The 15,369-nt window shown below is 34.6% G+C and overlaps 2 protein-coding genes and 1 long non-coding RNA gene across 5 annotated transcripts; all 3 read left to right on the top strand.

Moving 5' to 3' along the window:
• The first annotated feature begins 1,224 nt into the window (after positions 1 to 1,224).
• On the top strand, positions 1,225 to 1,998 carry LOC9320830. Its single transcript, XR_002333000.1, has 2 exons — positions 1,225 to 1,554; positions 1,661 to 1,998. It is a non-coding gene; the product is annotated as an uncharacterized LOC9320830 (long non-coding RNA).
• Positions 1,999 to 8,716: 6,718 nt separating this feature from the next.
• LOC9320829 (phosphatidylinositol 4-phosphate 5-kinase 9) lies at positions 8,717 to 13,701 on the top strand. Of its 3 annotated transcripts, none has more exons than XM_021031642.1 (9): positions 8,717 to 9,017; positions 9,878 to 11,240; positions 11,335 to 11,502; positions 11,598 to 11,763; positions 11,883 to 11,993; positions 12,173 to 12,360; positions 12,452 to 12,609; positions 12,685 to 12,844; positions 13,296 to 13,701. In XM_021031642.1, the coding sequence occupies exons 2-9, from the start codon at positions 10,024 to 10,026 to the stop codon at positions 13,573 to 13,575; spliced, it is 2,448 nt and encodes an 815-aa protein (XP_020887301.1). In that variant the 5' UTR covers positions 8,717 to 9,017; positions 9,878 to 10,023; the 3' UTR covers positions 13,576 to 13,701. The 3 variants fall into 3 exon arrangements, with proteins under 3 accessions (XP_020887301.1, XP_020887302.1, XP_020887300.1); XM_021031643.1 differs by having other exon boundaries at positions 9,875 to 11,240; XM_021031641.1 differs by having other exon boundaries at positions 9,820 to 11,240.
• A 12-nt stretch (positions 13,702 to 13,713) lies between these two features.
• Positions 13,714 to 15,231, top strand: LOC9320828 (F-box/kelch-repeat protein At5g51250). Its single transcript, XM_021031644.1, has one exon. The coding sequence runs from the start codon at positions 13,714 to 13,716 to the stop codon at positions 15,022 to 15,024; it is 1,311 nt and encodes a 436-aa protein (XP_020887303.1). The 3' UTR covers positions 15,025 to 15,231.
• The last annotated feature ends 138 nt before the right edge of the window (positions 15,232 to 15,369 follow it).

Here is a 15,369-nt window from a genome sequence, read left to right as displayed (position 1 = left end):
GAGCAAAAATAAATGAGAAAGCATGTATAATACTAAGAAACGTTTCTTAGTTAAGAGCTAAAATTAAGACTAAGAGGCGTCCACGTGTCGTTTCTTTCTTTCTCCCCCTCTCTCTCTCAAACGCGAAACAGAGAATCCTTCGACGATTTCGGGAAATCGACGATTCCGGGAAATTGACGATGAATCGGAGGAATCTCCGATGTGAGTGAACACCGGCCGTCGTTCTTCCGTGGTTGTAACCGGCGAGGTTGGGCTGCGAAATCGGGAGAAGTTCACCGGCCGTCGTTCTTCCGTGGTCATTGATTGCTTCTCAGGCGTTGGTGGTTACCCTATTCAATTTGCTAAAGTGTAAACCTTTTTCTTTCCTCTCTCTCAAAATCAAGAAGTGTGATCTTAATGGGTGTGTGAGATGTTTTCTAAATCAAGAAGTACAGTCTTTTTTTTTATAGATGTTCTTCTGTTGTTGCTATTGACATTGATCCGGTGAAAGTTGAATTGGCTATGAACAATGCTATGGTTTATGGAGTTGCTAATCGTGTAGATTTTATCATTGGTGATTTCATTCAATTAGCTCCATCTCTTAAAGTAAATCTTTTTCTTTCTCTCTATCAGTTTTATATATCTGCAAGTGTGAAGATTTCTTTTGACCCTTTTGTTGTTGTTGTTGTCATTCAAATTTTGAATTGTCTTCTATCTTAATTTCTTGCATTTTCCCGATGGGAAGTGAAAGGTTCGATCACTTGTCTTGCTTATTTAGTCATGATGTTTTTGTGGCTACGCCTTGTGGTGATCTTGGCATAGTCACACCTAGTGGAGTTTAAATCTTGCATTGTTTATATTTATTTGCATAGAAAAAGCCTAAATCTTGAAATGTTCTCTCAATGGAAGGTTAGATGGCTGATGAGAGTGAGAGATATACATGGTTATTGGTTGGCCTACGGTGCGAGAAGAGTTCTACAATTCTAATCATCCATTATGAGCGAAGTTGTTCGGATTTTCTCGGGGATGTTTGTTTCAGATCCTCGTAACTCTTAGCTACACAAAGATCTTGTTTTTTTATCCTATTCTTGGACACAAAATTGATAGTGTTTATGTTCTTGTCCCTTGCAGAAATTTAAAGGTCTTGATGAAGTTTGAGTTTGCAAAGAGGAAACTTCAAGAGAGCGGTGCTTAAACCTTTGTAAAAGGAGCAAACGATCTATAAATTAATTCTTTTATGTATGTGTGTAAACTTAAACCTTTGTAATGTAAAGCTCGAAGCTTGTCTAAACATGGCTTCTATTAGTTAATGAGCGGTGCTTTGATATCGTCGTTGTTTATGCAGGTGCTCTGACCGGAGTAGTCACCACTCCGCTTGATGTTATTAAGACAAGATTAATGGTTCAGGGAATAATAGTATCCTCACACTTTAGAAGTCTCCCTTTGTATCTCCAAAATCCAATCATCTTATTGCCCTTCTTTGACATTTTTCAGGGATCAACCAAACAATATCAAAGAATCGTTGACTGTGTTCAAACAATTGTAAGGGAGGAAGGAGCTCCTGCTCTCTTAAAGGTACACACACACACAACTTCAAAGTTTCGAGTAGAATCCTTTAGAAAGTCAATTGTAAACTGAGCAGGTTTAAGAGTAGAGTTCTTACACGAGATTTGACTTATAGGTATTGGGCCAAGAGTGTTGTGGATAGGTATTGGAGGTTCAATCTTCTTTGGTGTCCTCGAGAGCACTAAGAGAACACTTGCACAGAGACGTCCCAATACGGTTAAAGAAACCAAAGAGGGTTCCCAATACGTTATCTAACGAGCACAACGAACTTTGGTCGTAATTCATTTTTAATTCAGACTTTGTTGTTCAATTTAGATGTTGAACTTCAATCGTCAAATGTCAGTTGTATTATACTTAGAAAGCATAGGTTCCGAATCTAAATAATCCACAAGATAAAAATGAAAAATATGTGTGATCACAAACTACAAAGAAATCACGGGTGGATTTCACTTATTCTACATAAATGCCTTCAAATCTCGTCGATATGATGACAACTAGAACTTGAATTCGTAATCGAAGTATGCATCAACAATTAAATAAGGATTTGGTCGAGCATGTATGGATAAAATATTCCAAAAATCAAGTTTAAAACAATTGTGTTATATGTTATTTATGTTATAAATTGTATCTCATGTATGTTTTAATTTTTTTAATTTGCAACAATTATTTAATTTTCTATAATTATAAATTTTATTTTTATATTAATATTTTTTTTTCTAAGAACCATATGTTAAGAGCCTACCATTAAACACACAAAAAATCTTAACCCAAAAATACAATCTCTTAACTATCACTTTTACAAATTTATTACTTAAATATTTCTAAGAACCATTATTAAGAGCTCATTGATAATCATGCTCTTAATTTTGGTTCTTAAGAATTTTTAAGAGCATCATTATCAATAGTCTTTTAATTTTGGTTCTTAAGAATTTTTTAGTATTAAATTTTGGCTAAAAACTTTTTTTTTTCTTCTTTAGCTAAGAAACCCACTTTAGATTTAATGCACGTTTGAGAATTAATTTAATCAATTAAATGTTAAAGATCATTTTAAAATTTTCTTAACATCCCTCCGGTCTAAATTCGTAACAATTGGATTGGTTTACAATATTTGAAAACGCTAAGTTGGGCTTTAAAATCTCTCAATTGTCTAGTTGGGCTTCTGAAGCCCAAAGTTATCAGTGAATTAGAAAAGTAAATCGATAGTTTAGAAGTCATGGATTCTGTATTTGGTGATAACAGAAATTGAAAGTGACAGGAGAAGACAAAAGTTTTGTACGATGTTTTTTTTTTTTTTTTTTTTTTTTTTCATCACGATGTTTTGAAATCAAAAGAATTATATATGTTCTGTCAATCTGTCTCTTCTTTTTTTTTTTTTTTTTTTTTTTTTGGACTAAAGTCAATCTCTCTCTTCAATACTACTCTTTTGTCCTCCAATCACTACACAGCTTAATGGGTTTGCAATTTTTTTTCTTACTTTATTTTTTTCATGTTAAGATTTAACTTTTTTTTTTGCCAATATATCGTAATATGTAGATTTAAATGGTGACATAACGACAATATTTAGCATAAATAACTAGACTACAAATTCTGATCATTTAATTTTAAATCATGAAATACTATCTTTTCAATGCCATTTCATCAAATACATTTTAAAAACATTGAAGGCTAATTTTTCAATCAAATTAGAATCATTAAAATTTCACTTTTGATGTTTCCAAAAAAAATTACTTTGGAAATGCGATGAAAGTTTGCACTTACTTACTAGAATTGCAACGTTTATAATTTTGATATATTTTTTTTACTTCAAAATATTCTATAAAACTAATTTAATGATTTCACATTTTGTACATCTAATATTTGAAATGAAATTTTACTATCTTTGTGGAAATTTTGAAAGTGAAATTTAAAGTTTATGGTATTTTTTTTTTTTTTTTTTTTAAGTTTGGCCATATGAAAAGCTTTTAAAACTTTTATATAATATCATATGTGGCATAAGAATTTGTTTTTGTTTTACATTAGAGACATTCATTAGCGTAAAATGGGGCATCCTTTTAATAAAAATTGATTACAGTAGAACCTCTATAAATTAATACTCGATAAATTAATAAACACGATAAATTATTAAATTTGGCCGGTCCCGAGTCGGATCAGTGTAAAAATTAACCAAATTCGATAAGATAATAAGATAATAAGTTTTTTGAAATCTCTATGTAAAAATATAGTCCCAATAATATCATAAATTAATAATCATGTAAATTTGCACATATATATATATATATATATATAATAGTTTTAGTGTTTTTCATAAAAATAGCCAAAAGTTTTTGTAAGTTTTCAAATTTTAAATATGCATAATTTTTGTTTTAATAGTCGTATAGATTTTTAAAATACAACAATGAATGTCACTATTTGTGAATTTTAATTAATGTATATCGTTTGCATATGTGAATTCTATAATCGTTGTTATTCGTTGTCAAAATAAATTATTTTTATCTTCGAAATATTAAGTGTTTAAGGCTAAAACTATAAAATTTATAACATTCAAAACATAAAATTTTATTTAGATCACATTGCTTTAACTCGTATTTTCTTAAAAAAGTTTTCACAATTGAAACAAAACTTTTTATAAATTAATAAATATTAATTTACGCTATAAATTAATAAGTATTGATTTATAGATAAATTAATAACACTATAAATTAATAAAATATCAGGGTCCCAAAATTATTAATTTATAGAGGTTTTACTGTATAATCAAAACCTATATATACTGCCATTGATATGGTGAATCAACCAAGCATGCAACCACTAATTAGAATTTAGAAGATGACATTGACTCATTAGGCCTTAGAGATATTATATTAAGGTCCATTAGGACATAAAACAAGATTATCACTAAGCACTTTGGTCATAATCCACATTAAAATCTAACGTTATGATATTGTAACCTATAGTTAACTAAGTTATCTACCTATATTTGAATATGATTAGATATTGATGTCTTCAAACTATACTTTAATTCCCCCAAGAGATATATAAGAATAATATATATGATCTATCAAAAAGAAATCTATAGATAATATTTGTGCTAGATTTCAAATCCACGAAAAGAGCTCATCAAATTTTAAACCAATAAATGATATTGTGACCCGATTTATTATCAGTTGAGCTAGGTGTTAAATTATAAATAAGTGTTAATTTTGTAGGAAACTGTACTTGTCATTTTAAATACTTGGTAGGGACTTATCGTATGACTCTTTGAATTGGGGAACACCCCATGCAATTTGACCGAGATCATGAGCGTGGTATATTTGTGAACAAAATATAAAATACAACATTTTTAATACTTTATACGAAAAAAAGGTGGAAATTGTATTTATTTGATGTATCTTATTTTATGTCAAAAATCATCTCGTAGTCAAACAGTCACTAATCAACTTTTTTTTTGTCAAAGGTCACTAATCAACTTTGTTGAACGATAGTTGTTAATATCGTCGACATAACCCATTCTGTTTGTCATTGCATGAAGAATGCAATGGACGTGACTAGACCTAACGCAAAGCTCTAGATTAAATACCAGTAATAAAATATTAAACTCAACAAAGCAAAAATTAATCGATAATTGTATACGTGATGCATACATCAATCATGGGTCCAACAAACCTATATTAGATTAATTCTATAAGACTAATTCTAAAGCTTGGTTAGCAACTATATGTATTTAGTAAAGATATCGATATATCAAGACAAATGGTATTATTTAATAATTATAATCATTTTCCTAGTCAAACAAATGTATGAAACAGTTTAGTTGGCAAGTAGCAAGAGAAGAAATTTCCACCTTTTAAGAAGATAAGTACCTCCCAACAGTTATATGAATTAATTTTTTTTTTTAAACAGTTTTATATATGAATTTCGTTCATAATACAAGAGAGTAAAAATAAGGTTTTGTCAAAACCTTCAACAAAAAAAAAACAAGGAAAAGAAAAAAACTGTCCGTGGTAACCACGTGTATTGTGCACTAGCTAGTCACTTTCACGTGTATTGAGAAAATGTTTTTACCAAATCATCTAACTAATTGTCTTGCTCCAAAGCTACAAAGTTCTTTGTTAATTTAAAATTAAAAAATAGAGGAAATATCTTTATGAATCTGCAGCTAATATCACGAATCTACAAATTATGATTATAATAAAACTCCAACTTGCTGTAGAATTGACAAACAAATTGTCAAATGCAGTAATTTAGTGTTTGATATACAAATTAAAGGGCATGTTCATTTGTAATAGCTATGATACCATGAACACTTTGTAAAACGAGATTGTTGTTTCACTTTCAGTTCATATAATTTCATACTATATATATCCTTCTTTCGATCGTTAATTCACTGAATATACTCTCCACGTTAAAATACTACTAAAAAAATGATTGATGATGAAGAACGTTTTTTGGGGGTTATTGTCTAAATAGGCATTTGTTCCTAAAAAACTTTGAAATTAGGCATTTTTTCCCGTGGTATCGATTTTAGGCATTTTTGGAGAGAGACAAATGACGGTTTTACCCCTGTTTCTCCCCGCCTTTGTCGTAATCGCTTCTCACCGTCTTCATCGTCTTTGCTCGTTTCTCACCGTAATTCCATCGTCTTTGCTCGCTTCCCACCGTCTCCATTACTGCTCACTTTTCCGGCCATAACCGTCGCTTCTCATCGTCTTAGTCGCTTCATTAACATCATCTCCATCAACTCCATCACCACCATCGTCTTCATCTCCGACTCACAAAACATCTCTGCCACCAACACCATCTCCTCCGATGAATTCAATAAATTCAATTGATTGTGTTTTGAATAAAGAAATCTAAACCCTAAGGAGATATAGTGTATAGTGAACCCAAGGGCTCTAATTTTAAACATTGATCGTTTTCAAATTTTCTTAAATTAATTAACCCAAACTCAAAATTTTGATGTTATTGTTTACAAAGCGAATCAAAACCTCCAATTCATCTTCAAATTTGAGAACAATCTAGGAGCAAAAATGGAAGAAATTAGGGATTTTTGTTACCATTGAATTAGAAAGACATGAAGCGTAATATTGCAGATCGGACACAAATTTATCCGCCGCTAATGCCATCTCCAATGAGTTCAATGTATTCAATTGATTCAATTAGGTTCGTTTGAATTAAGAAAACTAAACCCTAGGAGTATCTACTAAACCCAAGGGTTTCAATCAAAACTTCCAATTTTATCTTTAAATCTAAACAAAAAATTTCTTCTGATCTCATCACCACCATGAGAAGCTGCGGCGGTCTATAGGAGCAGAGGACTGCGGAGATACAAAGCCATGGATTAGATGTTTTTTCGTTCTTCTGTTAATTGCTATGCGCCGTTCTTTCTCTTCATCCACTAATTTTGGCAAATCGAGATGCTCAGAACACGTGAAAGAAGCAATGAGAATCGACCGGAGGAGACAGAGTTCCGAAGGCGAGAGATGGTGAGAAGAGAAGCTGAAGTCTCCGCCACAACCACAACTCTGCAACGTTTTCGTCTAATAAAGGACAGAATTGTAATTTGGCCATCAGAAAAATACCTAAATACATAAGACCGGATAAAGAGTCCGAAATTGGTAATTTTTGTGGGAAAAATGCCCAATCCGGTAATTGATTCACGTTTTTTGGTCTCGCAAAATTAATAAATTAAAGTAATGGGACTGGGAATATATAACAACAAAGAGAAAACGACAATATAATGGAATTTTCTTTTAGTAAGTGGTAGCCAACCCCACTACTTGGATCGGTGGCTGTAGTTATTTGATTTTAGGATAATTTGCAAAACTAAGGTACTTGGATAGCTAGGTAGATATTATGCAATTATTCTGATTCTAAAACGAAAATATGATGATATGATCTTTTTTCTTACTAATATATATCAATCTCGATCGATGTCTAAGTCTACAAATAATGAGAAAAGAGAAGTTTAAGTTTTTTTAAAAAATTATATATATGAGAAAAGAGAAGTTGTGGCTATAAATTCCCTATTACAGATTTATACTCTGATTTAAGACATTTTCATAAGACTTAGGGTATATATAGTCGTATAGATCGTTTTTTGTCGCCTCATATGTAATTCGTAAGTTGTACGTAGCATGGGGATATCATATATTTTTCTCTATTGTTTTTTTTTTTATTATTATATAACCTATAAAGTACTTTTTCTATTGTTAGTTAAGTTTCCTTTTTTTTTTTGGTCAATACGTTTCCCTTTACAAAAAAAAATAATAATAAACTTTTCTGATCACTAATCCCAGCATCGTTATAATAATGCACCGAAAAAAGATATGTATAAGTGTTAATCATATAGCACATGACAAACGACTCTATCATTAGCACTTTCGTTACTTTTTTTATTCTTACATTTTCTTCTTTTTCTTTCATTTAGTATTTATATTACAGAGTACAGACTATATACTCTTGTTTTTGTTTTCGCCCACATATTTATGTTATTAACACGAGAGCAAATATGCCAACGTTTGGTCGAAAACTAGAAATGAACAATAATATATGACAATAACAACATGTCAACATCAACGTTAAACATAATGCCAAATACAAACATTACCTAAAGCGGCATAAAACTTTGAACTAAATACGATTAAATTAGTTCCCTCATAATAAATCCAACCCCCAAATCTCGTTATTAATCAGACTTTGGTTTAAGAGTATTAGGCATTTAATGCTGATTTAGATCATAGACTTGATTTCAAAAGATCGTCTCGAGCAGTAAAAATCTGTAATCAACTTCTTTTCTTTTTCTTTCAAAGTTCAAACTCAATTTTTTTGGGGTCAACTTGTAGTGTATTCAAACTCAAATTGGTGAGCATAAGTTGACTTAAAAATATTGGAAGCACGTGGATTAGTGTAAGAAAAACACAATGTCTCCCTTCACCGGCCAAGTAGGTCAACATCTCTACCTTCTAAAAACACACATAACTTTTTGTGTTGAATAATATACTAATTTTTCTTTTCAGAAAATATCTCAAACCACAATGGAAAAAAATTGGAAACATCTGAGGATTGATAATTATTAAATATTGATTATTTCACCAGCTACAAGACTTTTCTAAAGAGATATATAAACCAAACCACTCCTCTACCAATTCAAGACAGAGGATAATAATTGGGGAGGGCTAAATAGTAGTAAGTGTTAAGTGGGGTTAGATCAGAAAATAGCCAAAATAAAAGAATAAAGAGGCACTAATTAATTAATAATGCTAAGGTTATATTCGTCATTTAGTTGTAAAGTAAAAGCTTGAATTTTTATGGAACAGAGAGTTTCTAAGAAGAAGCTGTTATTGTGGCGCTTATTAGCTTTGGGATTTGGTCCAATCGTCTCTTTCGAAAGATTTGAGCAACAAAGCCCACAGAAGCTGAACGTAGAAGACGAACGAAATAAGAAAGAGAAGAGCTTTGAGCTCGTCCGTACGGTTTGTGCATCTCCTTTACTTCCCCAGTTTCCTTATTTAGTGAGCTTGATTTGGTTTTCTGGATCCGGTTTCATTTTCGAATTCGGGCATTTTCTCTGGTTTTGGTTCTCTTTAGATTGAATAAGTCTTTAACCGGGAATTGTTGCTTTCATTTTATCTTTGTTGAAGATTGAAGATTGAAATGGAGTTGCTTGTTGATTGTGTTAATCAAAGTTTTAACTTTTGGTTCCATTGAAACGACTCTGATATATTGGGGTTTCATTATGAAGTTGTCTAGATTTCAAATTAATATTGAAATATTGAAACTTGAAACTTGTAATGAACATTTTTTGTTTTTCTTTTGATCAATTCCTATAAAGTGGGATTCTTTATAGCTTTTTGGTTTGGTAAATTTGGCATACTCTGGCTTTATTTGGGAGACGTGAGAGGAATCTCTTCTTTTTTTTTTTTTTATATGAGAATTCAGAATAAAAGTTTGTTATAAAAGTTTAGATTTTTTTATAAAGACTTTATGATTGTGGATTCGTCTTCTTCCATAAAAGGCTTTCTTTTTGAGAGGAAAAAAAAGGGATTTTTGTTTGCTCTCTTTCATTCTCTGCTTCTCTGTGAAATTTAATGAGTTCTTGTTCTTTCAAGTGGGACCAAGAATCAGATGCGTGTCTTAAGTTTCTTGTTTGATAGAGATTTGAGCTAGCCTTTGGTTTTGTGACCATTTATATATTTTCATGTTTTCCTCATTAGTTTTAGATTGTTGCATTCATCAAAAGTTAGTTACTCTTCTTTTTTCTGATTCTGATGCTAGATTCATACATCGTGACTTGGAGCCTGATTCTTGCTTCTGCTTTCTTCGTTGACAGTAGCTGAGCACATTCTATTTCACCAGTTTGCCAGTTTACTGGAGGTAGCTTCATGTTTTGTTGAAAGAGTGTTCTCCTTGAGGCTGTGACGCGCCTTTTTCTCTGCGGTTTGTCTGAGCGTTTGTGCTTTGGTTTCTTTGGAGATTTACATGTCTGGCCTTGACCTTCGAGAGCCAGTTTCTTGTGCAGAACGAACTAAATCTGTTGATGCACTTACTAAGAAAGAGATCCTATTAGCGCTAAACAGTGGAGAAGTTTCCGAAACTTCTGAGGATGCTAGGTTCAGAGTTAGAGAGCTGTTGCTCCCTGATGGCGAATCCTACAGTGGTTCTTTGCTTGGAAATGTACCCGAGGGACCAGGGAAGTACATATGGTCAGATGGGTGTGTTTACGATGGAGAATGGAGGCGTGGGATGAGACATGGAATTGGAAAGATGAGATGGGCTTCCGGGGCATCGTATGAAGGTGAATTTTCAGGCGGTTATATGCACGGTTCAGGGACCTATGTGGATGCTAACAAGTTAACGTATAAAGGAAGATGGCGGCTTAATCTGAAGCATGGGCTCGGATATCAGGTTTACCCTAATGGAGATGTCTTTGAAGGTTCTTGGATTCAGGGGTTGGGAGAAGGGCCAGGGAAGTATACTTGGGCTAATAAAAATGTCTATCTCGGGGATATGAAAGGCGGGAAAATGTCAGGAAAGGGTACACTGACTTGGGTTACCGGGGACTCCTATGAAGGAAGTTGGTTGAATGGAATGATGCATGGTGTTGGTGTATATACATGGAGCGATGGCGGTTGCTATGTTGGGACATGGACACGGGGTTTGAAAGACGGTAAAGGCTCGTTTTATTCAGCGGGAACTAGAGTTCCGGCAGTGCAAGAGTTTTATTTAAATGCTCTTAGAAAAAGAGGTGTTTTGCCAGATTTGAGAAGACAGAACCAAGTTGCTTCTTCGGTTAATATGGAAAACCTTAGGGTTGGTGTGAACCGTAATAAGCTCTCAAAAGGGAGCTTAATAAACTTAGAACAGTCCCGCAATGGAAGGGTTTCTTTAGAAAGACGTTGGAGTCTTGAAGTATCTATTGAGAAAGTAATCGGACATGGTTACTCGGATTTATCTACAGCAGTTTTAGATAGCGGAAGTAGTGTGCAGTATAAAGCAAACGTACCGATCTTGGAGCGGGAATATATGCAAGGTGTTCTGATCAGTGAGCTTGTGGTAAACAACGGTTTTTCGCGCACATCCAGAAGAGCAAAAAGGAAACACAAAAGACTTGTTAAAGAAGCTAAGAAGCCCGGAGAAGTTGTTATTAAAGGTCACCGGAGTTATGATCTGATGCTCAGTTTGCAGCTTGGAATCAGGTATGCTTGCTCCTTCTAAACCTGTGTCCTGTGAGCTTGTTTAGCTCTAAATTCATCGCCGAGTATTGTGTCACTGAACTAGTTCAAACGTTAGATACACAGTGGGGAAAATTACGCCAATACAAAGACGACAAGTACGGACAGCAGACTTTGGACCTCGGGCTAGTTTTTGGATGAATTTTCCTCGAGCTGGCTCCACGATGACTCCTCCACACCACTCGGAAGATTTTAAATGGAAGGACTATTGCCCAATGGTATTCAGGTTAGAATTTTTGTTCTGCATACTTTTTTTCTTAGTAGTATGTTAACTAAAGTAGTAGTGTCCTCGGTGTTTTACATTCATTCTAAACCTTGTAGGAACCTGAGGGAGATGTTCAAGATCGATGCAGCTGATTATATGATGTCCATTTGTGGAAATGATACTTTAAGAGAACTTTCTTCTCCAGGGAAGAGCGGCAGCGTCTTCTTCCTGTCTCAGGATGATCGGTTCATGATCAAAACACTCAGGAAATCTGAAGTCAAGGTTTGTGACTACTTATGTATCCACCATCTCTGTTTTCACATTTTCTTCTAAGTTTTCTCCATTTCTTTATGTAGACTCTTTGTTCTACTGGCCATTGAGCTTCCAGATTTAATGTGTAGGTTCTTCTGAGGATGCTTCCAGATTACCATCATCATGTCAAGACATATGAGAACACCCTCATTACTAAATTCTTTGGCCTTCACAGAATCAAACCATCAAGTGGTCAAAAGGTCCTGAAGAAATATACCTCAAGATTCTGATTTTGACTTTTACTATCATTAGCTTGGAGGTTGCCTACATTGCTGGCTCTAGATATGATCTAGAGTAGCACCCTAGCATTAGAGCAACATTTGGAAATCCAAATCAAACTTAAGCCTAACTAACTTTGCAAATTTCTCTTGCATTGCAGTTCCGTTTTGTGGTGATGGGTAACATGTTCTTTACAGATCTAAGAATTCATCGGAGATTTGACCTTAAAGGTTCATCCTTGGGACGCTCTGCAGACAAAGTCGAGATAGACGAGAACACGATACTTAAAGATTTAGATCTGAACTACAACTTCTTCTTGGAGCCTTCTTGGCGGGAAGATTTACTGAGGTATTACTCTCTCCAGGACCAATTGTAAGATATATACATTTATCAATCCATATCCTGCAGTTTAAAATTTGTTCGCTTGTTGTGTAAACAGACAACTAGAGATCGATAGTAAGTTCTTGGAAGCACAGAACATAATGGATTACAGTCTTTTACTCGGTGTGCATCATCGAGCTCCACAACACTTAAGGTCCCAATTGGTCCGTTCTCAAAGTATAACAACTGATGCGTTGGAAAGTGTAGCTGAAGACGGTGAGATTCCTCTTTTTCATCGCCTCTAAAATGATTCATACTATGTTCTTCTACTGATGATGATGATGAAAGCAGATACAATCGAAGACGACATGTTGTCTTACCACGAAGGATTGGTTCTTGTCCCTCGGGGAAGTGAAAATATTGTAACTGGCCCTCACATCAGAGGCAGCAGATTACGAGCATCCGCTGCTGGTGATGAAGAAGTCGATCTCCTTCTTCCTGGAACAGCCAGGTAACTTAACTCTCAACTCATTGACAAATGAAAAAGTAACACTTCACTTAACATAGGAGGATCAGTGGTGCTCAATTTATTATCGTAACTAGCGCCAAAACACTGAAGTTATGTTACAAACTAAAAGCAGGAACGTTTATCATTTGGAAGTATATACACTTGTAGTAGATCATGATGAAATTGAATTCATCCGGACAAAAACCGATGCTGACAAGTAATGTAGACGTTACTACTAGCTTTTTCTTGATGAATCTTGTCTAGAATTCAGTTTAGTACTTTTTCGGCTTAGAAAACCAAAGTCTCATAAACAAATGCTAATGACAAAGAAATGGAATACATATGATCCAGAGGGCATGGAACTGATGTATGCGGGTTTTCTACTCCCGGTCCTAGGTGTCGCTTATAAACTTAGTCCAGTTCTGTTTTTTGAAAACAATCTCTATAAATGCAGGCTGCAGATACAGCAAGGAGTGAACATGCCGGCGAGAGCAGAGCTGATACCGGGAAGAGAAGATAAAGAGAAGCAGATTTTATATGATTGCTGCGACGTCGTGCTCTACCTTGGCATTATAGACATCTTACAAGAGTACAACATGACCAAGAAGATTGAGCATGCTTATAAATCTCTTCACTTTGATTCTCTTTCGATCTCAGCCGTTGATCCTACATTTTACTCCCAACGTTTTCTTGAGTTCATCAAGAAAGTATTTCCACAGAACAACCACTCATAGAGAAAGAATTGAGTACAGAGTTATGTTTTTGTTTTATAGATAGAAAAAAAAAAGAATTCTATGTTGTAAGTATCTTCTATACAGATCTTGAGAGCTTCAATAAATAAATAAAAAACTATTTTTCCTTTTCTTGATTGCATGAAGTATTTTGGTTTAATTATTAAAAAGCAAAAAATAGTAATAATCAAAAGTCACAGAAAAACCCTAACGTGTTGTCTTCTTCTTTTGAAGAGTAACAAATCAATGTCGTCCCTGGAAAAGAAGAGGAAGAGGAAGATACCGACTACGAAGAAGAAGAAGAAGCTGTCCCCAAATCCGTCACTTCCCGATGATTTGCTATTGGACATCGTCGCACGCGTTCCAAGATTGTACTATCCGACTCTCTCACTCGTCTCCAAGAGCTTTCGATCTCTCCTAGCTTCACCGGAGCTTTACAAGGCCAGGTCATTCTTGGGCCACACCGAGAGTTGTCTCTATGTGTGCTTACGGTGCTTTCCTGGTTATCGCTGGTTCACCCTCTGTCGGAAGCCTGATCAAACCCTAACCAATGACACCACTAAGAAGAAGCCAAGTGGGTATGTTTTGGCACCAGTCCCGATTCCTAGTTTTCATAAACCGCACTTTTCGAGTCTCGTGGTGGTTGGTTCTGATATCTACAACATCCACGGGCCCTCCTCTAACGTCTCGATTCTGGATTGCCGGTCTCACACGTGGCGCAAGGTTCAAAGCTTGATTCTAGATAGCCGGTCTCGCAGGTGGCCCAAGGCTCCAAGCTTGCCGGTGGAACATTTGTCACTTTCTGCTAGCGTCCTTGGTCAAAAGATATATGTAGCAGGATGTTACAACGATATACATTTAGATTCTTCTTTCTTTGAGGTGTTCGACACAAAAACAAAAGTTTGGGTTAGTGAGCCCATCCCTTGCATCCCTTACAGCGAGAGAGAATTCAACTTTCTTCACTCCAAAAGCATTTGTATTGATAAAAAGATCCATGTGGTGACTGACAGTGAGGGGGTGGTTGCTTACAATCCCAAGGAAGGTAGATGGGACCTGGATGGACTACGGTTGGATTTGGATCAGCATATGCGTTCAGATTCTTATTGCGTGATGGAGAATGTTTTGTACTCTGTTTATAACAGAATGGTCATATGGTATGACACTGAGGCAAGCAGGTGGAGATATTTGGAGGGCTTGGCAGGACTACCTACGTTTCCTCTTGGTGGTTCTGTTAGATTGGGTGATTATGGTGGAAAGTTAGTGGTTTTGTGGGAAGAGGATTTGCTTTATTGTTTGTCTAGTTTCGTCCATAAGAAGAAAATTTGGTGTGCCGAGATTGCGCTTGAAAGACGCAAAAATTGTGAAATTTATGGGGAAGTTGAGTGGTTTGATCATGTGCTTACAATCCCTAAAGAATATGATTTGGTGAAGGTTCTTGCTGCTACTGTTTAATATTTGCGTCACAAAGCTTGAACGTTTGTTTGTTGGGACTTTGTCTCTTGTTTCTAATCATTTGATGTAACTTGCTGATTATTAATTAATCTTATTTTGTGACCGTAATATTTTTGAAGCACACGTTTGGTGTTGAAAAAACTGAGGTCTCTTTATATTCGTGTAAACAAAAATACACTTTGGAGCGTATTTGATTTGAGTGGTTAATTTTGCAGCAGAAACTATTTTTTCTTTTTTATTTCCTGAATCGCCGAAACCACAAACGTAACCGCACTGCTTAATTGCATGAAATATTTGGTTTTATTATTAAAAAGGCAAAAAAAAAAAAAAAAGTATCACAACCTT

The sequence above is a fragment of the Arabidopsis lyrata genome, assembly GCF_000004255.2.
Source record: "Arabidopsis lyrata subsp. lyrata unplaced genomic scaffold ARALYscaffold_3, whole genome shotgun sequence".
Lineage (NCBI taxonomy): Eukaryota > Viridiplantae > Streptophyta > Magnoliopsida > Brassicales > Brassicaceae > Arabidopsis > Arabidopsis lyrata.
The sequence above is the reverse complement of the archived record's forward strand: the minus strand, read 5'-3'. Positions and strand labels throughout refer to the sequence as shown.

Coding starts and splice junctions, on each gene's coding strand:
- LOC9320829 (XM_021031642.1), top strand. CDS start 10,024: ATGTCTGGCCTTGACCTTCGAGAGCCAGTTTCTTGTGCAGAACGAACT. Junction 11,241..11,334: donor AGTTTGCAGCTTGGAATCAG/GTATGCTTGCTC, acceptor TTCAAACGTTAG/ATACACAGTGGGGAAAATTA. Junction 12,610..12,684: donor GGAAAGTGTAGCTGAAGACG/GTGAGATTCCTC, acceptor TGATGAAAGCAG/ATACAATCGAAGACGACATG.
- LOC9320828 (XM_021031644.1), top strand. CDS start 13,714: ATGAAGTATTTTGGTTTAATTATTAAAAAGCAAAAAATAGTAATAATC.